Below are 22,031 nucleotides of genomic sequence, written 5' to 3'. Positions count from 1 at the left end.
TATCTAACATTGTACTGGAGGTTCTAGCTAGTACAGTCAAGCCAGAAAAAGAAATGAAAGGCATCCAGACTGGAAAGGAAAAAGTAGAACTGTGCTCACCGATGATGTGATCATCTATGTATGTAGAAAATCTGATGGAATCTATGAAAAAGCCAATAGAACTAATAAGTTATTAGGCTGGGCTCGGTGGCTAACGCCTGTAATCCCAGCATTTTGGGAGGCCAAGGCAGGCGGATCACGAGGTCAGGACTTCGAGACTAGCCTGGCCAACATAGTGAAACCCCGTCTCTACTAAAAATACAAAAATTAGCTGGGTGTCGTGGGTCGCGCCTGTAGTCCCAGCTACTCGGGAGGCTAAGGTAGTAGAATCACTTGAACCCGAGAGGTGGAGGTTGCAGTGAGCTGAGACTGTGCCATTGCACTCCAGCCTGGGTGACAGAGTGAGACTGTCTCAAAAACAAAAACAAACAACAACAAAAAAAACTAATAAGTTATTTTAGCAGGGTTGCAAGATATAAAACCAGAATATAAAAATTGTATTTTTTAATTTTAATTTTTTTTCTTTTAGAAATAGGGACTCACTCTGTCACCCAGGCTGGAGTACAGTGATATGATCATAGCTTACAGTAACTTTGAGTTCCTGGGCTCAAGAGATCCTCCTGCCTCTGTTTCCCAAGTGGCCAAAACTACAGACACACACCACCAGGCCTGGCTAATTTTTAAATTTTTTGTAGAGATGGGGTCTACTACGTTGCCCAGGTTGTTCTTGAACTCCTGGCCTCAAGCAACCCCCCTGCCTCAGCCTTCCAAAGTGTTGGTTGGGATTAAAGGAATGAGATACAGCGCCTGGCCCCAAAATTATACTTCTGTATGCAGGTTGAATATCCCTAATCTGAAAATCTAAAATCCAAATGCTCCAAAATCTGAAACCTTTGGAGTACTGACATGACGCCCCAAGTGGAAAATTCCACACTTGGCCTCATGTGACAGATCAGTCAAAACATAGTCAAAACTTTGCTTTGGCCGAGCAAAATGGCTCACGCCTGTAATCCCAACACTTTCAGAGGCCAAGACAGGTGGATTACCTGAGGTCAGGAGTTCGAGACCAGCCTGGCCAACATGGTGAAACCCTGTCTCTACTAAAAATACAAAAATTAGCCAGGCATAGTGGTGGACACCTGTAATCCCAGCTACTTGGGAGGCTGAGGCAGGAGAATCGCTTGAACCCAGGAGGTGGAGGTTGCAGTGAGCCGAGATTGCGCCATTGCACTCCAGCCTGGGCGACAAGAGCAAGACTCCATCTCAAAAACAAAACAAAACAACTTTGCTTCATGCAAAAGTTATTTAAAATATTCTATAAAACTACCTTCAGGCTATATGTATAAGGTGTATATGGAACATAAATGAATTTCATGTTTAGACTTGGGTCCTATCCCCAAGATAGCCTGTTTTTTTATATATATATATATATTCCAAAATCCAAAAAAGATCTGAAATCTGAGGCCAGGCACGGTGGCTCATGCCTGTAATCCCAGCACTTTGGGAGGCTGAGGCAGGCGGATCACGAGGCAGGAGTTGAGACCAGCCTGACCAACATGGTGAAACCCTGTCTCTACTAAAAATACAAAAATTAGCTGGATGTGGTGGCACGCACCTGTAGTCCCAGCTACTCAGGAGGCTGAGGCAGGAGAATTGCTTGAACCCGGGAGGCAGAGGTTGCAGTGAGCCGAGATTGCACCATTGCACTCCAGTCTGGGTGACAGAGTGAGACTCTGTCTGAAAAAAAAAAAAAAAAAAAAAAATCTGAAATCTGAAACATTTCTAGTCCCAAGCATTTCAGATAAGGGATACTAAACATGTACTAGCAACAATCATTAATTTAAATCTAAAAAACAACACCATTTACAGTAGTATAAACAACTATGAAATTATTTAGGGATAACTGACAAAAGATGTGGAAGATCTGCACATTGAAAACTACAAAACATTTCTGAGAAATTATAGAATATGTATATAATGGGGGGGACATACTGTGTTCATGGATCAGAAGACTTAACATTATTAAGATATTAATTCTCCCTAGATCCATCTACAGATTCAATGCAATCCCAATCAAAATCCCAGCATATTATTTTGTGGATATTGACAAACTGATTCTAAAGTTTATATGAAAAGGGAAAAGACTTGGAATAGCCAACACAGTGTTGAAGGAGAAGAACAAAGCTGGAGGACTAACACTACTCAACTTTAAGACATACTATAAACCTACAGTAATTGATACAGTGCGGTGTTGGTGAAATAATAAACAAAAAGATCAACGAAACTGAATAGAGAGCCCAGAAATAGATCCACGTAAGTATAATCAACTGATCTTTGACAAAGGAGCAAAGGCAGTAAAATAGAGAAAAGATTATTTTCAACAAATGGTGCTGGAACAACTGGACATCCACTTGCAAAAAACTGAATCTAGAAACAGACCTTACATTCTTCACAAAAATTAACTCAAAATGAATCACAGACTTAGAGCACAGAACTATAAAACTCCTAGAAGAAAACATAGACAGAAATCTGGATGACCTCAGATTTAGAGTTCACTTTTTAGCTATGATACCAAAGTCACAATTCATGAAAGAAAGAATTGATAAGCTGGACTTCATTAAAATTAAAAAATTCTGTTCTGCAAAAGACACTGTGAAAAGAATTAAAAGATAAGCCATAGACTTGGAGAAAATATTTGCAAGAGACATATCAGATAAAGGACTGTTATCCAAAATACACAAAGAACTCTTACAACTCTGTAATAAGAATACAAACAACCCAATTAAAAAATGGACCAAAGGGCTGGGGACAGTGGCTCACGCCTGCAATCCCAGCACTTTGGGAGGCCGAGGTGGGCGGATCACCTGAGGTCAGGAGTTTGAGACCAGCCTGACCAATATAGCGAAACCCCATCTCTACTACAAATACAAAAATTAGCCGGGTGTGGTGGCAGGTGCCTGTAGTCCCAGCTACTCGGGAGACTGAGACAGGAGAATTGCTTGAACCCGGGAGGCGGAGGTTGCAGTGAGCTGAGATCATGCCACTGCACTCTAGCCTGGGTGACAGTGCAAGACTCCATCTCAAAAAAAAAAAAAATGGACCAAACAAAGATCTTAGGAGACATCTCACTGAAGAAGATACAGATGGCAAATAAACATATGAAAAGGTGCTTTAATATATTATTTAATATAATTCTAATTTAATATTTATTCATTTAATATATATTCAAGGAAATGCAAATAAAAATGACAATGAAATACCACTCCACATCTATTAGAATGGCCAAAATTCAGAACACTGACAATATCAAATGCTGGTGAGGATGTGGAGCAATATGAACTCTCATTCATTGCTGGTGGGAATGCCAAGTGGTAAGCTACATGGTGGTTTCTTATAATACTAAATATGCTCTTACCATATAATCCAGTAATCATGGTCCACAAGAACCTGCATACAGATATTTATGTCAACTTTATTCATAAACACCAAAACTTGGAAACAACCAAGATGTCATTTGGTAGGTGAATGGATAAACTGTGGTACATGCAGGTAATAGAATATTATTCAGTGCTAAAAAGAAATGAGCTATCAAGCCATGAAAAACATAGAGGAAACTGAAATGCACATAACTATGTGAAAAAAGTCAATATGAAAAGGCTACATACTGTGTGGTTCCAACTGTATGACATTCTGGAAAAGTCAAAACTATGAAGACAGTAAAAAGATCATGGTTACCAGGAATTATGGGGGAGAAAAGCATAAGTAAGTGGAGTAAAGAGGACTTTTAGGTCAGTGAAACTGCTCTGTGCAATACTGTAATGATGGACACATGTCATTGTACATTTACCCAAAACCCACAGAATGTACAACTCAGGAGTAAACCCTAATGTAAACTATGGACTCTGGGTGATAATGATGTGTCAGTATAGGTTCATCATTTATAACAAATGTACCACTCCAATAGGTGGTAATAATGGGGTTATCCAGTGTTGATAATGGGGGTGACTAAGCATGTGCAGGGACAGAACATATACAGGAAATCTCTATCTTCTACTCAATTTTGCTGTGAACCTAAAATAAACTCTATTAAAAAAAAGTTGGCTAGAAAATTCCAAAAGAAAAAAACAAAACAAGATAAAACAAACCTAAAATAAATATTTAAATGATAGGCCTAAACTCATTGATATTAATAATTACATTAAATGTTAATGGACTAAATGCTGCAATTAAAAAAACAGATTTTAGACCTGGCACGGTGGCTCACGCCTGTAATCCCAGCGCTTTGGGAGGCCTAGGTGGGTGGATCACAAGGTCAGGAGTTCGAGACCAGCCTAGCCAACATGGTGAAACCCCATCTCTACTAAAAATAGAAAAATTAGCTGGGTGTGGTGGTGGGAGCCTGTAATCCCACCTACTCAGGAGGCTGAGGCAGGAGAATCGCTTGAAACTGGAAGGCAGAGGTTGCAGTGAGCCGAGATCGTGCCACTGCACTCCAGCCTGGGCAACAAGAGCGAAACTACGTCTCAAAAAAAAAAAAAAGAAAACCCAGATTTTATCAGAATTGATTTTTGTAAAAAGCAAGGTCCAAACATATGCTGTGTCCAAGACATATACTTTACATATAAAAACATAGATAGAGTGAAAGTAAATAGCTAGAAAATTATATACCATGCAAACTGTAAACCTAAGAAAGTTGGGGGCCAGATGCAGTGGCTCACGGATGCAATCCTAGCACTTCTGGAGGCCAAGGTGGGAGAGTTGCTTGAGCCCAGGGTTTCAAAACCAGTCTAAACAACACAGTGAAACCCCATTTCTATAGAGAAAAAAAAAAGAGCTGGGCATAGTGCTGCATGCCTGTAGTCCCAGCTACTTGGGAGGCTGAGGAAGGAGGATCGCTTGAGCCCAGGAGTTCAAGGGTACAGTGAACTGTCATTGTGCCACTGTACTTCAGCCTGGGTGACACAGCGAGATGCTGTCTCTAAAAAATAAATGAATAAATAAAAAGAAAGCTGGTGGCCGGGCATGGTGGCTCACGCCTGTAATCCCAGCACTTTGGGAGGCCGAGGCAGGCGGATCACGAGGTCAGGAGATTGAGACCATCCTGGCTAACACGGTGAAACCCTGTCTCTACTAAAAATACAAAAAATTAGCCGGACGTGGCGGCACACGCCTGTAGTCCCAGCTACTCGGGAGGCTGAAGTGGGAGAATGGTGTGAACCCGGGAGGCAGAGCTTGCAGTGAGCGAGATGGCGCCACTGCACTCCAGCCTGGGTGACAGAGCGAGACTCCATCCCCGCTGCCAAAAAAAAAAGAAAAGAAGAAAGAAAGTTGGTGTGACTATTTTAATGTAAGATAAGTTTAAGACAATGAGGTAAGAAGAAAGACATTTCTTACTGATAGGCTGGGCACAGTGGCTCACACCTGTAATCCCAGCACTTTGGGAGGCCAAGGCAGGCGGATCACTTGAGGTCAGGAGTTCCAGACCATCCTGGCCAACATGGGGAAACCCCGTCTGTACTAAAAACACACACAAAATTAGCTGGGTGTGATGGTGTGCTGCCTGTAATCCCAAATATTCAAGAGGCTGAGGCAGGAGAATTGCTTAAACCTGGGAGGCAGAGATTGCGAGCTGAGATTGTGCCACTGCACTTCACCCTGGGGCGATAGAGTGAGACTCTGCCTCCAAAACAAAAAACATACTGCTGAAAGGGTCAATTCAAAAAGAAGATATCTTATAATCATAATGTGTGTGCAATTAAACCTGAAATTACATGAAACAAAAACAACAGAATTAAAGGGAGAAAAAAAAATTCTGGCTGGGCGTGGTGGCTCACACCTGTAATCCCAGCATTTTGGGAAGCCGAGCTGGGTGTATCACTTCAGGTCAGGAGTTCAAGACCAGCCTGGCCAACATGGTGCAACCCTATCTCTACTAAAAATAAAACATTAGCCAGGCATGGTGGCGCGGGCCTGTAATCCCAGCTACTTGGGAGGCTGAGGCAGGAGAATTACTTGAACCTGGCATGCAGATGTTGCAGTGAGCCGAGATTGTGTCACTGCACTCCAGCCTGGGTGACAGAGTGAGATTTCATCTCAAAACAAAAACAAAAACAAAACAAAACAAAACAAAACAAGCAAACAAAAAACTACATAGTTGAAGATTGATAGAAATAGCCGAAAATTAGTAAAAATACAGATCTAAAACATGATCAACTACCTTCAGCTAGTTAATATTTATAGAGTAATACACTCAGTAATTGCTGAATACACATTCTTTTCAAGTGAACTTAGTATGTTCATCAAGCTATTCTGGGTCAAAAACTTTCAGGGATCTTTTACCATCATGCACCTTATATTTTCTATACCATGAATCTTGGGAAAAAGAGCTAAAGGTTATCACAATTTATTACTTGCTTGAATCATGTCAGTATTTTTTGAGGGGCAATTAACTGCTATTTCTATTTATAAAAATACATAATATATTACAAATAAATTAAAATTTATTATACAATATAATTTTTTTTCAGGTGCAAATATATACAGAGCTTCATAATCAGCCCAAGACCACATAGAGCAAACATGAATGATATTTCCCAAAAGGCTGAGGTAAGTCTCAAAAGTAAAAATAAAAATAAAAGAGGGAAATGTAGAGTTGACTGTAGAATTGCTGAAAGGACAGTCATTTGGTGGAAAGGTCATATTTAGGAGTTCATAATTAATAACATAATGGCAAGATGTAAAACAAGAAGAGATACAATTCACCAGCTGGTCTTGGGCTAGTATTTTCATTTGGGTTCTAGGAAATTCTACAAAGCATGAGTAGTAAATTTGTGAATGATAGTGAAGTGGATGTGATAGCTAGCATTCTGAGTAGAATTTTAAATATTTTGTTCTTGATAACTCTTAGAAATTATTATTTTAGTATTAAAACAAAGTTTGACCTATACTCATAGGAGAAAACATAATTCCCTCTTAGGTAAGGAACCTTTTTAAGTGCCTTATATATATATTTTAATTTTTAGCTTTCTTCTGGTTCTTGACTGTAGATACTGAGAGTTGTTGTAAGAAGAGCTCAGTTGCTGACACCTCAGAATTATAAAGTTAACCCTTAAATGGCCAATGACACATAATAGATTATAAAATACAAGTTGGATGTGCCACAGATTAATTAAGTAATTGTCATTATCACTAGGAAAAAGGATTTGGTGTTCTGAGGCACACATTTTATTTACTGAAATTTCATTTAGAAATCAGCTTAATTTTCAAAGTGGTAAAAATAATTTGCTCTTCTGGTTTTAGAGTGGAGGAAAATCATTTCTTCAGTCTTCTACCAGATTCCCATTCTTTGTGAAGCTGTTGCCATATGGAATTCCTCTTACAGCCCGCCCCCATATAGAATGATATAGCCTTCTTACACATTTTTAATGTGGCTTAAAGAAGTTATAGATGGGAAGTAATAGTAACAACATAAATCACAGCTTGTGCACACAGACCATGGTGTACCTCAGCCACAAATAAGGACTAAAGGACTGGCCTTTGGTTTTGCTTATATTGGATATAGAAACCAGGAAGGGTGTAAAATGTGAATTAGGCTCAAACTTTAAAGCCTAAACTTTTGCTTTGTTTTCAACTTCACCAAATTTACTGAAATTAGTTTGGGTACCTTTTTAGCAAGTGATATCAAATCTGAATCTTTAATAATGGAGTTAGACAATAAAAGACAGTTGTTTTTAATTAGAATTCAGAATTTGATTTTTATATTTTACTGGCTTTCAGCTTCAGTGGAATGCTACCCACAAAATGAGATTTCATTACTATATAACAGTGGAATTTCTACTCTCATATTTTCTGTAATGTCATTTTTCATAGTTAGGTTTTAGAAAGTATCTAATCAGGTTGTGATGGTCAAATAAAGGGTTCAAACACATTTCTATTTTCTGTTTCAATAAATATTTTTTATATTGCTTATTCTTATCTATCTTTACCTAATTTCTTCCTATCTTTTTCGTTAACTTTCTTTTCTTTATTTTCTTCTAATGAAGATTCTGCTTTCTTCATCTAAACCTGTCCCAAAAACCTATGTACCAAAACTTGGCAAGGGTGATGTAAAGGATAAGTTTGAAGCCATGCAGAGAGCCAGGGAAGAAAGAAATCAAAGGAGATCTAGAGACGAAAAACAAAGAAGAAAAGAACAATATATTAGAGAGAGAGAATGGAACAGGAGAAAGCAGGAGGTTATTTTATTTTACTTTATTCTCGTGAAAATATTTGTTTGCATTTTTTCATTTAAATTGTATTTATTCACATTAACCACATTTCATATTAACTATAACTAAAATACTTTTCTGTATTTGTAACCTAATTTAAACTCTGCATATAATGTGATTTAGTCTAATTTTTGGACATGTGCTCACATTAATTTATTTAACCATCTAGATTAAAGAAATGCTTGCTTCTGATGATGAGGAAGATGTATCTTCTAAAGTAGAAAAGGCTTATGTTCCAAAATTAACAGGTAAGAAGCTTGAGGGGTAAATAGTAAATTAAATTGCAAAATAGAAACATAACCAAGTATCAAACATTTTTTTCATATATTTTTAGGAACTGTGAAGGGTAGATTTGCTGAAATGGAGAAACAAAGACAAGAGGAACAAAGGAAGAGAACGGAGGAGGAACGAAAACGCAGAATTGAGCAGGATATGTTAGAAAAGAGGAAAATACAGCGTGAATTAGCAAAAAGGGCTGAACAGGTATCACTGAAGATTAAGTTTGTATTTGTTTCTGAAACTAACTGTGCAAAGTAAAACTAATCAGTATGTTGCCTAATTAAAATATTTTAATGTAACATAAACCTATTAAAAAGCAGCTAACCGTCTGGGGATGGTGGCTCACATCTGTAATCTCAGCACTTTGGGAGGCCAAGCTGGGTGGATCGCTTCGACATCAGCCCGGGCAACATGGCAAAATCCTGTCTCTACAAAAAAATACAAAAATTAGCTGGGCATGGTGGCAAGTGCCTGTAGTCCCAGCTATTCAGAAGGCTGAGGTAGGAGGTTCGCTTGAGCCTGAAAGGTGGAAGTTGCAGTGAGCCAAGATCATGCCACTGGACTCCAGCCTGGGTGACAGGGCAAGACCTATCTCAAAGAAAAAAAAAAAAAAAAAGGCAGCTAACCTGAAAAGATCTGAAGGAAAAATATTTAACATCAGATGCCTAGAAGGACATGGGCAGAATATGCCTATTTTAAGGTAGAATAGTGAGATGATTTGTATCATATACAATCTTACCGCTCTATCCACATTCCTCACCCCATCTACATTCCTTATTTTTCTTTACAAGTTAGAGAATTTTACAAAGATGTAAGGCAATTTCACATATAAACTATCCATGAGTACCTAACAAAGTGCTGGTCTTCTAATAACAATACTTTTAAATGCTGGTATATTAGTCTGTTTTCATGCTGCTGATAAAGACATACACAAGACTGGGAAAGAAAAGAGGTTTAATTGGACTTATAGTTCCACTTGGCTGAGGAGTCCTCAGAATCATGGCGGGAGGTGAAAGGTACTTCTTACGTAGCGGTGGCAAGAGAAAATGAGGAAGATGAAAAAGCGGAAACCTCTGATAAAACCATCAGATCTCATGAGACTTATTCACTACCACGAGAACAGGATGGGGGAAACCACCCCCATCCCCATGATTCAAATTATCTCCCACCAGGTCCCTCCCACAACACGTGGGAATTATGGGAGTACAATTCAAGATGAGATTTGGGTGGGGACACAGAGCCAAACCATATCAGCTGGTCTTTTAAGGCATACATTAAGTGCTTTCAGTCTTTTTGCTATGCTGCCTTCAGTTTCCATTACCTTTCTGAAAAGAAAAGTGACGATGAAAGCAAAGCATATGCTATACTTGCATACCAAAGAAATGTATTTACCCTGGATTTGCAAAGCGGGGTACAGGTATTGGGTAAATACAGCAGTTCCAAATGGGAGAAATCATCCAAAACAAAGGGGTTGCATGGCCCATGCAAGTCTGAAATCCAGCAGGGCAGTCTTTTTTTTTTTTTTTTTTGAGACGGAGTTTTGCTCTTGTTGCCCAGGCTGGAGTGCAATGGCGCAGTCCTGGCTCGGTGCAATCTTGGCTCACTGCAACCTCCACCACCCAGGTTGAAGTGATTCTCCTGTCTCAACCTCCTGAGTAGCAGGGATTACAGGTGCCTGCCACCACATCTGGCTAATTTTTGTATTTTTAGTGGAGACGGGGTTTCGCCATGTTGGCCAGGTTGGTCTTGAATTCCTGACCTCAGGTGATCTACCTGCCTTGGCATCCCAAAGTGCTGGGATTACAGGCGTGAGTCACCGCACTGGCCTCTTTTTTTTTTTTTTTTAATTGAGACGGAGTCTCGCTCTGTCACCCAGGCTGGAGTGCAGTGGCAAAATCTCGGTTCACTGCAACCTCTGCCTCCCGGATTCAAGCGATTATCCTGCTTCAGTCTCCTGAGTAGCTAGGACTAAGGCACATGCCACCACTCCCAGCTAATTTTTTTGTATTTTTAGTAGAGATAGGGTTTTACCATGTTGGCCAGGCTGGTCTTGAACTCCTGATCTCAGATGATCTGCCCACCTCGGCCTCCCAAAATGATTACAGGCATGAGCCACCGCACCCGGCCTAGTAATTTTATCTTGTAAATATGTAAAGTTTAATTTTCAAATCTAATTAAGTACATTTTCCACTCTACTCCAATATAATTTAATGTATCTTTGAATATAAGGAGTAAAGTATGGTATAGGTAGTCAAGAAGAGTTTTAATGTTTGCTTGTAAAATTTATTTGTATAAATCCATATGCAAGAATGCCATAAAGGATTCCTGAGTCAGAGGGTAGCTGAATGACTTGGTGACCTACAAGATTTGGAGATTCTAGGATCTTATAATGAATTAAAAATGAGAGCTGGACATGGTGACTCATGCCTGTAATCCCAGCTCTTTGGGAGGCTGAGGCAGGAGGACTGCTTGAGCCCAGGAGTTTCAGGATGCAGTGAGCTATGATAATTTCACTGCACTTCCAGCCAGCAACAGAGAGACCCTGTCTCTTAAAAAAAAAAAAAAAAAAAAGATGGTTGGGGGTGGGTGGGGATTAATAGTAGATATAGTGGATGTTAGAATCAATTTGGGGAAGAAGCTTGATTTGATATTATCTGTTTATCTTTGAGGATACCCTGATGAGCAAAGTTAAAGTCCATCAGCTTAGAAAAAAGAGGAGTTACTGGTGAGGGAAGAGAAGGAGATGTTGAAAAGAAAAGGGAGAGAAGGAAGTTGATTTGGGAAGAAGCAAAAGGAGTTTCATTTTTTATAAAGCAAAAGAAATAGGAAGTGGCTCTTCAATATTGTCTTCTGAAAGTCAACACTATACCTGAACTTCTGAATATCTGGTCTCTGTGAATATACTGACACCATGGCTACTTAGACAGATTTATCTTTTTCCTAGTTTGTTGGAAAAAAAGTATTCTCCAATGTTTTCTTGTTTTGGTAATGGTTTAAAGTGAGCAAAGAAGAAAGCAAAAAAAATCTTCAAACATACTTTATTATTTTACCATAAGCTAATAAAGATCTGGAAGCAGGCTGGGTAACAACATAGTGAGACCTCAGCTCTTAAAAACAGACAGACAAACAATTTAGCCAGGAGGTGGTGGTGGGTGCCTACAGTCCCAGCTACTTGGGAGGCTAAAGTGGGAGGATTGCTTGAACCCAGGAGGTTCATGATCAGGCCACTGCACCAAAGCAAACAAACGAACAAACAAAAAACCTGGGTTTGGGAAGGTTGTAGCAGCAGCAGTAAAAGAAAGTTGAGTTAATAAATTTAGTATTTCTCTTTTCTATATTCTTAATGTCTGGCTTCTCACCGTATCTCCTGGATCTTTTTATTTTTTATTTTTTAAAGACAGAGTCTTGCTCTGTTGCCCAGGCTGGAGTGCAGTGGTGCAATCACAGCTCATTGCAGCCTCAAACTTCTGGGCTCAAGCAATCCTCCTACCTCAGCCTCCTAAGTAGCTGGGACTACAGATGCATGCCACCATGCTTGGCTAATTTTTAAAAAATTTTTGGCAAGGTGTGGTGGCTCACACCTGTAATACCAGCACTTTGGGAGACCGAGGCAGGTGGACTGCTTGAGCTCAGGAGCTCAAGGCCAGCTTGGGCAATACACTAAAACCCTGTCACTACAAAAATTAAAAAAAATTAGCTGAGCATGGTGGCGCATGTCTGCAGTCCCAGCTACTTGGGAGGCTGCGGTGGGAGGATGATCGCCTCAGCTCAGGAGGCAAAGGTTGCAGTGAGCCAAGACTGCACCACTGTACTCAAGCCTGGGCAACACAGCAAGACCCTGCTGTCTCTACAAAAAAATCTACCAAAAAAGTCTTTTTTTGTAGAGATGGGGTCTCACTTTGTTGCCCAGGCTCGTCTCAAAATCCTGGGCTCAAGAGATCCTCCCACCTCGGCCTCCCAAAGTTGGGGGAATACAGGCATGAACCACCATGTCCAGCCTCCTGGACCTTTTTATTGAGAGATTAACATGATTTATACAGGAGTTGTCAGTATTCTTTTAAAAAGAGAAGTCTTTTTTTTTTTTTTTTTTTTGAGATGGAGTCTCGCTCTGTCACCCAGGCTGGAGTGCAGTGGCGCGATTTCAGCTCACTGCAAGCTCCACTTCCCAGGTTCATGCCATTCTCCTGCCTCAGCCTCCCAAGTAGCTGGGACTACAGGCGCCCGCCACCATGCCTGGCTAATTTTTGTAGAGAGGAGGTTTCACTGTGTTAGCCAGGATGGTCTCAATCTCCTGACCTCATGATCCGCCTGCCTCGGCCTCCCAAAGTGCTAGGATTACAGGCGTGAGCCACCGCGCCTGGCCTAAAAAGAGAAGTCTTTTATAATTATTTTATTATAGATCCATTAAAGATTTTTAGTATAATATATAATTCAACAAAGCCTTCACCATTTACCTAGCATGTCAGTGTTAACAAGTAATTCTATAACAAAGCAAATTATTCTAAATAAAATATTTTATAGTATACAAAATTATTCTTTTTTTTTTTTTTTTGAGACGGAGTCTCGCTCTGTCGCCCAGGCTGGAGTGCAGTGGCGCGATCTCAGCTCACTGCTAGCTGCGCCTCCTGGGTTCATGCCATTCTCCTGCCTCAGCCTCCCGTAGCTGGGATTACAGGCACCTGCCACCACACCCGGCTAATTTTTTGTATTTTTAGCAGAGACGGGGTTTCACCATGTTAGCCAGGACGGTCTCGATCTCCTGATCTCGTGATCCGCCCGCCTCGGCCTCCCAAAGTGCTGGGATTACAGGCGTGAGCCACAGCGCCTGGCCACAAAATTATTCTTAATAAAACTATGAAAATAAACTATTAAAGTATAAAATAGATTTATTTTTAACAAACTTTGCTCAGAATAATTTATTTTTCAAGAAATTGGGTGTCTTTTTTTTTTTTTTTTTGAGACAGGGTCTTGCTCTGTCTCCCAGGCACACTCATGGCTCACTGCAGCCTCCACCTCCCAGGCTCAAGTGATCCTCCCACCTCAGCCTCCATAGTAGCTGGGACTACAGGTGTGTGCCATGACACCCAGCTAATTTTTTTTTTTTTTTTTTTTTGTAGAGAGAGGGTCTCGCCATGTTGCCCAGGTTGGTCTTGAACTCCTGGGCTCAGTCGGCCTGCCTCAGCCTCCCAAAATGCTGGGTTTACAGGCATGAGCCACCATGCCTGGCCAGGTATCTTAATAAAATGTATTATTTCTTTCTTGAGAGAAAATATAGAAAAGTGTGATGATGAGAGAACAGGGACTTAGCCTAGTTCCTAGTATGAAGCAGGGTACAACAAAATTCCCTTACACTGCATGAGGAGTTAATGAACTCTTTAACCACTCTTTCATTGGTTTTAAAAGTCAAATTAAAACAATAAACAATCTGAATTCTTACTTTTTTAATGGTTCCATTTTCCCATTGCTTTTGTTTTCTTTTCCTGAGATCTTAAACACTGCATTATTTAAATCACCTATCTTCTCTCAATTATGTTTGCTAAGAAGAGTACATTAGTCTTCCTCTAAAGCTAAACTAACGGTATTTCTTATGAGTAATGGGTAAATTGAGCTCTCTCTCTTTTTTTTTTTTTTTTTGAGAGGGACTCTTGCTCTGTCAGGCTGGAGTGCAGTGGTGTGATCTCAGCTCAATGCAACCTCCGCCTCCCAGGTTCACACGATTCTCCTGCACCAGCCTCCCGAGTAGCTGGGACTACAGGCGTGTGCCACCACACCCAGCTAATTTTTGTATTTTTAGTAGAGACGGGGTTTCACCATGTTGGGCAGGATGGTCTTGATCTCTTGACCTTGTGATCCGCCCGCCTCAGCCTCTCAAAGTGCTGGGATTATAGGCGTGAGCCATTGTGCCTGGCCAAGCTCTCACTTTTTAAATGAGGAGCTTTCCTACTTAGACCTCGTCAAAATATAGAGAAAACATGACTATCAGAATTATTTTCCCTTCTAAACTATTCTATCCCAGCTGGGCACGGTGGCTCACGCCTGTAATCCCAGCACTTTGGGAGGCCAAGGCACGCAGATCACTTGGGGTCAGGAGTTGGAGACCAGCCTGGCCAACATGGTGAAACCCCATCTCTACTAAAAATACAGAAATTAGCCAGGCGTGATGGTGCACACCTGTAGTACCAGCTACTCAGGAGGCTGAGGCAGGAGAATTGCTTGAACCCAGCATGCAGAAGTTGCAGTGACCTGAGACTACGACACTACACTCCAGCCTGGGTGACAGCGCGAGACTCCATCTCAAAAAAATAAATAAACTAGCCTACATCTTTCACTGCACTGTTATTGTATCAGTTTTATTTTTGCCCTGTATTTATGTTGTAAAATATAATCATGACAAGTATTAGATTGCTAATGGATAGGTTTTCCTTTGATGGGGCAGTGACAAAGAATGGAGAAGTGTTTCTATGTGTCTTGGTTTAAATTGCTAATTAAATTAATAATTGCTGCTTGTAAGCTCAACAGCCTGGTCATAAGAGTTTGGTCTGTTATTCAGTTTCTGGGTTACAGAGGGTAGGCTTTATCTTAATTTTTTCTGTTTTTTTTTTTCTTTTTTTTCTTGAAACAGGGTCTCACTCTGTCACCCACACTGGAGTGCAGTGGCATGAACATGGCTCACTGCAGCCTTAACCTCCTGGGCTCAAGTGATCCTCCTGCCTCAGCCTCCAGAGTAGCTGGGACCACAGGTGCGTGCCACCATGCCCAGCTAATTTTTGTACTTTTTGTAGAGAAGGGATCTCGCCATGTTGCCCAAGCTGGTCTTGAACTCCTGGGCTCAAATGATCTGTCCACCTCGGCTTCCCAAAGTGCTGGGATTACAGGCATGAGCCACCTCGTCCAGCCTGATTGTTTTCTTAATATGTTGTTTTCTGGATATTGATATTGATATCAATATGCAACAATAAATATAAAGGATATATTTGGCTAATTTGGAACAACATAAACATATTTCAAAAATTATAAATTTGAAAATTTACTATAAGTCACAACTAAATTACTTTCCAGTTGTTGTTTAAAAGCAAAAAGTAGAAATCTGATGTAATGTAATGATATGAAATTCTCATTCAATAGATTGAGGACATAAACAATACGGGAACTGAATCAGCATCAGAGGTAAACAGACATTTCCTTTAATGAAACATTCACCTAAAATTATCTGATTCACAAATTATCTTTTAGTATAAGAAAAAACTAAAAGAGCTTTTATTATTTTTATTATAAATGTAGAAATAACAAAAAAGTATGTTTTGCAAAGCAAGAGCATACTTTTGCACTTTCAAACACTATAGCTTAGTGTTTTTAAAGAAAAGTATGTTTTGCTTTCATAGGTTAGAAAGACAAGCCTTATTAGTCTCAGTTTGAGATACTCTGCCAAGACAACGTATTTTTTGAACTGTTACTAACAGCTGAGATTGTTGAACGCTAACATTTATAAAAAGGCAATTTTATTTTCATCATTTGTCTTCTTTCCTCAGAGTTCCTGAGAGTTTATGTTTTGGTTTTTATATAATAGTACAGAGTGCAGTATCTGTTACCAAGAAGAAATGTTCAACAACCACAAAAATTTTAGTCATCCCTTTTATCTAACAGAATAAGTTAAAAATCTTTCAATTTGATGGTGTGCCCAAAACTACAGCCCATAAATTGGGAGCAATTTTATCTCAGGGCCATGTGTTTCATTTCATAACTCTTCTTAGTTTTTAAAAAAGTCAGAGGCAACAACAGATTATATAATTAAAATGAATTAAATAATAATTTTAAAATATTTTAATACAATCAAATACCAGAGAGTTTTATCTATAATATATATAAATGTTTAATAAATCACTTGGAAATACTGTGTTTTTTTCTCACTAAATACTGGTTTCATTAAGTATTTAAAAGCTTGCATAGAGAGAAAAATCATATGAGGAAACTTTTTTTTGTTTAAACTGAATCTATCCACCATCAAATTGATTTAGAGTATATTCACATGCACATTTTGTGGATTAGTGCACAAATAGCTTAATTCAGGCAATGTCACTGCAGTTTTGTTATCCAAACAGCTGTATTAACTCCATCTTCTAGGAAATAGAATGCTTCTTGAACCTCGTCAGCAATGGATTTCAGTAAGATTAACTCATAATGCACAAAGAATTTAGAGTAGGAGATATTTAATAATAATCTGTAAAAAAAAATTGTTCTTCATAATAACATTGATGACAGTGTAATGAAATTCACCTATGATGGAGGTAAAGTCCCATGAAACCCAATTTTGATTAAGAAGAAATATGCTAATTATCTATTTTATAAAATAGGAAGGAGATGATTCACTACTTATAACTGTGGTACCTGTCAAATCATATAAAACATCTGGAAAAATGAAAAAGAATTTTGAGGATCTAGAAAAAGAACGTGAAGAGAAAGAAAGGATCAAGTACGAGGAAGATAAAAGAATAAGATATGAAGAACAACGACCATCTCTCAAGGAAGCAAAGTGTCTTTCATTAGTTATGGTAAATTTTTGTTTGTTTGTTTTCTAAGAAACAAATCAAGGCAGTTTAAGTTAGCAGCATTTTCCTTTATGACTAAAAGGTGGGTTTTCATAACGTTTTCTTAGGATGATGAAATAGAAAGTGAAGCAAAAAAAGAATCACTTTCTCCTGGAAAATTGAAACTAACTTTTGAAGAACTGGAGCGACAAAGACAAGAAAACCGAAAGAAGCAAGCTGAAGAGGAAGCAAGAAAACGTTTAGAAGAAGAGAAGCGTGCTTTTGAAGAAGCAAGGCGGCAAATGGTAAATCTACATATTTAAAACTTACAATTAATATTAATAAAGTTAGCCGACTTTAGATAAGGTTTACTACTACAAATTCAAAGAGATTTTACATATAGAAGGGCTGATTTTCTAATTGTATTCATATTTCATATATAAAATACATCTAGGCTAGGCACGGTGGCTCATGCCTGTAATCCCAGCACTTTGGGAGGCCAAGGTGGGTAGATCACCTGAGGTCAGGAGTTTGAAACCAGCCTGGCCAACACTGTGAAATCCCTGTAATCCCAGCTGCTTGGGAGGCTAAGGCACGAGAATCACTTGAACTTAGGCGATGGAGGTTGCAGTGAGCTGAGATCACGCCATTGCACTCCAGCCTGGGTAACAGAATGAGACTGTCTGAAAAAAAAAAAATCCATACTGTTTTCCAGTTTTCACTCTGGGGCATTTTACCCAATATGCTTTAAATTTTTATTTTTATACATTGTTATTAATGTATAAATATGCAAAATAATTACTCAATGAACCTGGTTTCCTTCATCTGTTAGTTCAATCTGCAAAGTACTTAATGACATGGGTGCGGGACTGATTGTAAGTGTAAACTTGTCCTCAGCAGTCCAGTTTTTCAACTGTTTGAACATATCAAAATAACAGTTTACAGTGGAATAAGCAGTTTGTCCTATTAAGTGTATGTGTGTGCATATTTGTGTGCATGCCTCTGTGTGTGTGTGTGTGTGTGTGTGTGTGTGTAGTGTGGTTAAGAGCATGGATTGTGGAGCCAGATTGTCTAGATTCAGATATCAGCCATTTACTAACTGTGTAACCATGGACAACTGTTTTAATCTCTCGCTGTGTTAATTAATTAAATCTCTCTTAGTTTCTTTATTTTTAAAATGGTAAAAATGAAAGCGCCTACTTCTTTTTTTTTTTAACTTCCACAATGACTTGGATTTTTTTTCAATGCCTATTTCTTAAATGGTTAAACGAGTTAATATCTAGGAAGCACTTAAAATGGTGTTTGTTACATATACTAAGTTCTTTGAAAATGTTAATTATTACTATGGTATTAATAGATTTATCAACAGAAAGTAAAACTGAAATAAGAAAACACTGATTCCAAACCTCGTTTTAAGATTTAAAAATGCGCCAGGCATGGTGGCTCATGCCTGTAATCTCAGCACTTTGGGAGGCTGAGGCAGGCAGATGCCTTGAGCCCAGGAGTTTGAGACCAGCCTGAGCAACATGTGGAAACCATGTCTCTACAAAAACAAATACAAAAATTAGCCAGGTGTGGTGGCACAGACCTGTAGTCCAAGCTCCCCGGGTGCTGAGGCGAGAGGATTGCTTGAGCCCGGGAAATCAAGGCTACGGTGAATTATGAATGAGCCACTGGACTCCAGCCTGGGTGACAGAGTGAGACCCTGTCTCAAAAAAAAAAAAAAAAAGGATCTAAAAATGGAATATTTGTAATTTTAAAGTTACAGAACTTTCTTGATCAGCTTTCTTGGATGATGTTCTAAGAATTATATATATAAAAATTTAATTTTCTAGACATTTATTTGAAAATGTTATTACTCGGGTATAGCTGCATAATATCTGCACATTTTAGATATTTCTGGTGGTCAACTTAATAAAGAAATAGTATTGTTAAATAATACATTTCAATTGATATTATAGTAAATTTAATAATAAATGAAACCTTTAATGATAAAATTATAAAGCTGGAATTTTACATAAAATAGTTCTAGATAATAATCTTTTATCTGATTAGTATAAGGTACCATAGTTCACAGTAAAAAAAAAAACTACAAAAATTACAAAATGAGAACCTTATTTTACTACCAAAGAGATTCTGTGTAGATATACTTGAACCCCAATTATAGTACACACATACGCATTTTATATTTGTTCTGGGAAAGTTAATACTCAACAGTAACCCCTCACTGCAGCCTCAACCTACTGGGCTCAAGGGATCCTCCCACCTCAGCTTCTCGAGTAGCTGGGACTACAGGCACACACCACCACACTGGCTATAATGTGTTTTTTGGTTTTTAGTAGAGACGAAGTCTTGCTATGTTGCCCAGGCTGGTCTTGAACTCCTGGGTTCAAGTGATCCTCCTGACTCCTAAAGTTCTGGAATTACAGGCGTGAGCCGCCACAACACCTGGCTAAAAATGTTTTAATATTCAATTTTATCTATAGAAATTTGGCTTACTTGAGAAGTTTTATTTAACCTGAGTACATCTTTATATGGAATTTCTCCAAATTTGAATATTTTATCATAGAAGACATTAAAAAGGAAGGGGATTTAGGTCAAGTATATTAAGGGCATTGAAACTCCTGTGTGATAGTGGCTAATTCTGTGCCTTTTGATTGATAATTCATTCCTTTTTCTGATGAACCTCAATTCTTAGTAATGAATTGTTTATTTGGTTAGGTAAATGAAGATGAGGAAAACCAAGACACAGCAAAAATTTTTAAAGGGTACCGCCCTGGTAAACTCAAACTCAGTTTTGAAGAAATGGAAAGGCAAAGAAGAGAAGATGAAAAAAGGAAAGCAGAAGAAGAAGCCAGAAAGAGAATAGAGGAAGAAAAGAAGGCGTTTGCTGAAGCAAGGAGAAATATGGTAAGACAGAAGCTAACTGGAGAATGCTATTAGAATTCACCTTTGAGAATATGTTAATAGAATCATTAGACTTTAGAGAATACCCTATTATTTCTGGAAACTGTGCCAAGAGTAGAAATGGCAAATATGTTTTAAAGTCTCCCATGGAATAACACCAGTTGGTTGAAGGTATTTGCTTCAATTTAGTGTTCCGAAGATTCTGCTTTAAATTGCCATGCTTGGCAGAAAGGATGGAATATTATCTCCCTTCTCTGGGAAGGCATGTTTTCCAGAACTAAGTATCCAAGGAAGAAGAAGAAGTAGGGAGTTTCCTCCCTCAACTTTTCTTTCTTCCTCTCCATTCTTTCGCCACCTCCCTTCCCACACTCCCTTTTTCCCTCCTTCATTCCTTTATTTCCTTCCTTTCCTTCTTTCAGTTTTCATCCCACCTACTATATATTAAATGACCTGAGTCATTTAATCAGAATTATTTCTCTCTCCAAAATGCTCACTCATCACTCCTGGAAATTGATACCTAACTTAACTGTCACAAGGTTATGACTGTACTTCCTATACCAGTTTTATGTTTGTACAATGTACAGTTATCTGACAAACAATTTTGAAGCAATTTGAGACTAGAGCACTGCATCTCCTTCTTGAAACACTGTAATTAGCTTTGGTGATATCGTAACCTGGTTTTCTTCCTCTGTATGGGTGAGCATCACACACATATGTCCAAGTGTTTATTTGGCTTTACTGCCCACACAGATACTCAAATCAGAAACGTGGAAGCCTGAAACACTTCCATCTTCTTATTCAAGCCTGATGTCCAACCAGTCACTAAGTCTCATTTATTCTACCTCCTAAATCACTATGAAATCTGTCAGTTTCCCCCCCATTTTCACCACCACTACTATAATCCAAGTTACTGTTACAACTTGCCTGGGGCCAACTCCTCATTAACTTGCTTTCTTACCTGTAACCTATTCTTTCCTGTAAGGCCAGGAGTGATCTTTAAAAAGAAAGAAATTTTGATTGTGTTTTGTTACTGTTTTGCTTAATATTTCCCCACTTTTCTTAAGCAAAAATCCAAAAACTTCTAAAACAAATTTCTTTATAGTCTTGCTCTTGTATATTGCTCTCGTTTCATTTCTTGATTCTTCCTGAATCTGCTCTGTTCCAAATAGGCTGAATTTGTTTGTATTTCTTCAAAGTGAGACTCAGCCTTCACACTGTCTGAAAGATGTCCCTCACTCCTTTCCCTATGCTCTGCTAACTCCAATTCATAACTTTCCATTTCCTCTGGAAAGCCTTTCCTGATAATAAACACCTTCCATGAATTCTTACAGCATTTAGTACTCTTCTATCATAGCGCTAATCCTGTATTGTTACCACTTATGGCTGTCTTTTCCACTCCATGAGGCCAAGACTGTTCATCAAACATGTGGCACAATGCCTAGCGTAGCAGACCTCCAATAAATGTTGATGGAACAAGTGATATTGAAATCTTACGTGCAGTAGGTAATCCCTGATTCATAAATGGTTTCTACATAGAAGTCCTACAGACGTTGTGAATGCACTTAATTTTTGGAGAATAAGCAGGTTTAGAAGCGGTAGAAGAAGCCAGGCGCGGTGGCTCACGCCTGTAATCCCAGCACTTTGGGAGGCCGAGGCGGGCGGATCACGAGGTCAGGAGATCGAGACCATCCTGGCTAACATGTTGAAACCCCGTCTCTACTAAAAATACAATTAAAAAAAAAAAATTAGCCGGGCGTGTTGGCGGGCACCTGTAGTCCCAGCTACTCAGAGGCTGAGGCAGGAGAATCGCATGAACCTGGGAGGCGGAGCTTGCAGTGAGCCAAGATCTCGCCACTGCACTCCAGCCTGGGGGACAGAGTGAGACTCCGTCTCAAAAAAAAAAAAAAAAAAAAAAAGAAGCGGTAGAAGAGAAGTAACTGTGAAGATTACTAGACCTAGTCCTTGGGGCAGATTTGCAGGCCAATACTGCCTTTTTACCATGATTCACTAGCGG

The 22,031-nt window shown here is 39.0% G+C and overlaps 1 protein-coding gene across 8 annotated transcripts in view; it reads left to right on the top strand.

Annotated features, from left to right (window-relative positions):
- Window positions 1-22,031, top strand: part of NEXN (nexilin F-actin binding protein) — a 57,642-nt gene that overhangs the window by 21,598 nt on the left and 14,013 nt on the right. For 3 of the 8 annotated variants that reach the window (XM_003807779.7, XM_063607189.1, XM_008959912.6), the window contains exons 2-9: window positions 6,567-6,645; window positions 8,082-8,273; window positions 8,476-8,554; window positions 8,641-8,789; window positions 15,711-15,752; window positions 16,937-17,134; window positions 17,239-17,415; window positions 19,832-20,020. In XM_003807779.7, the coding sequence (XP_003807827.1) occupies window positions 6,619-6,645; window positions 8,082-8,273; window positions 8,476-8,554; window positions 8,641-8,789; window positions 15,711-15,752; window positions 16,937-17,134; window positions 17,239-17,415; window positions 19,832-20,020 (1,053 nt within the window). In that variant the 5' untranslated portion in view covers window positions 6,567-6,618. Of the gene's footprint in view, window positions 1-6,566; window positions 6,646-8,081; window positions 8,274-8,475; window positions 8,555-8,640; window positions 8,790-15,710; window positions 15,753-16,936; window positions 17,135-17,238; window positions 17,416-19,831; window positions 20,021-22,031 lie in introns of those variants that run through there. The other 5 variants (XM_034928926.3, XM_063607190.1, XM_008959914.5 and 2 more) reach the window with 4 other exon arrangements.

The sequence above is a fragment of the Pan paniscus genome, chromosome 1 (assembly GCF_029289425.2).
Source record: "Pan paniscus chromosome 1, NHGRI_mPanPan1-v2.0_pri, whole genome shotgun sequence".
Lineage (NCBI taxonomy): Eukaryota > Metazoa > Chordata > Mammalia > Primates > Hominidae > Pan > Pan paniscus.
Note: the sequence above shows the minus strand (reverse complement) of the source record. Positions and strands in the feature narration are given on the sequence as shown.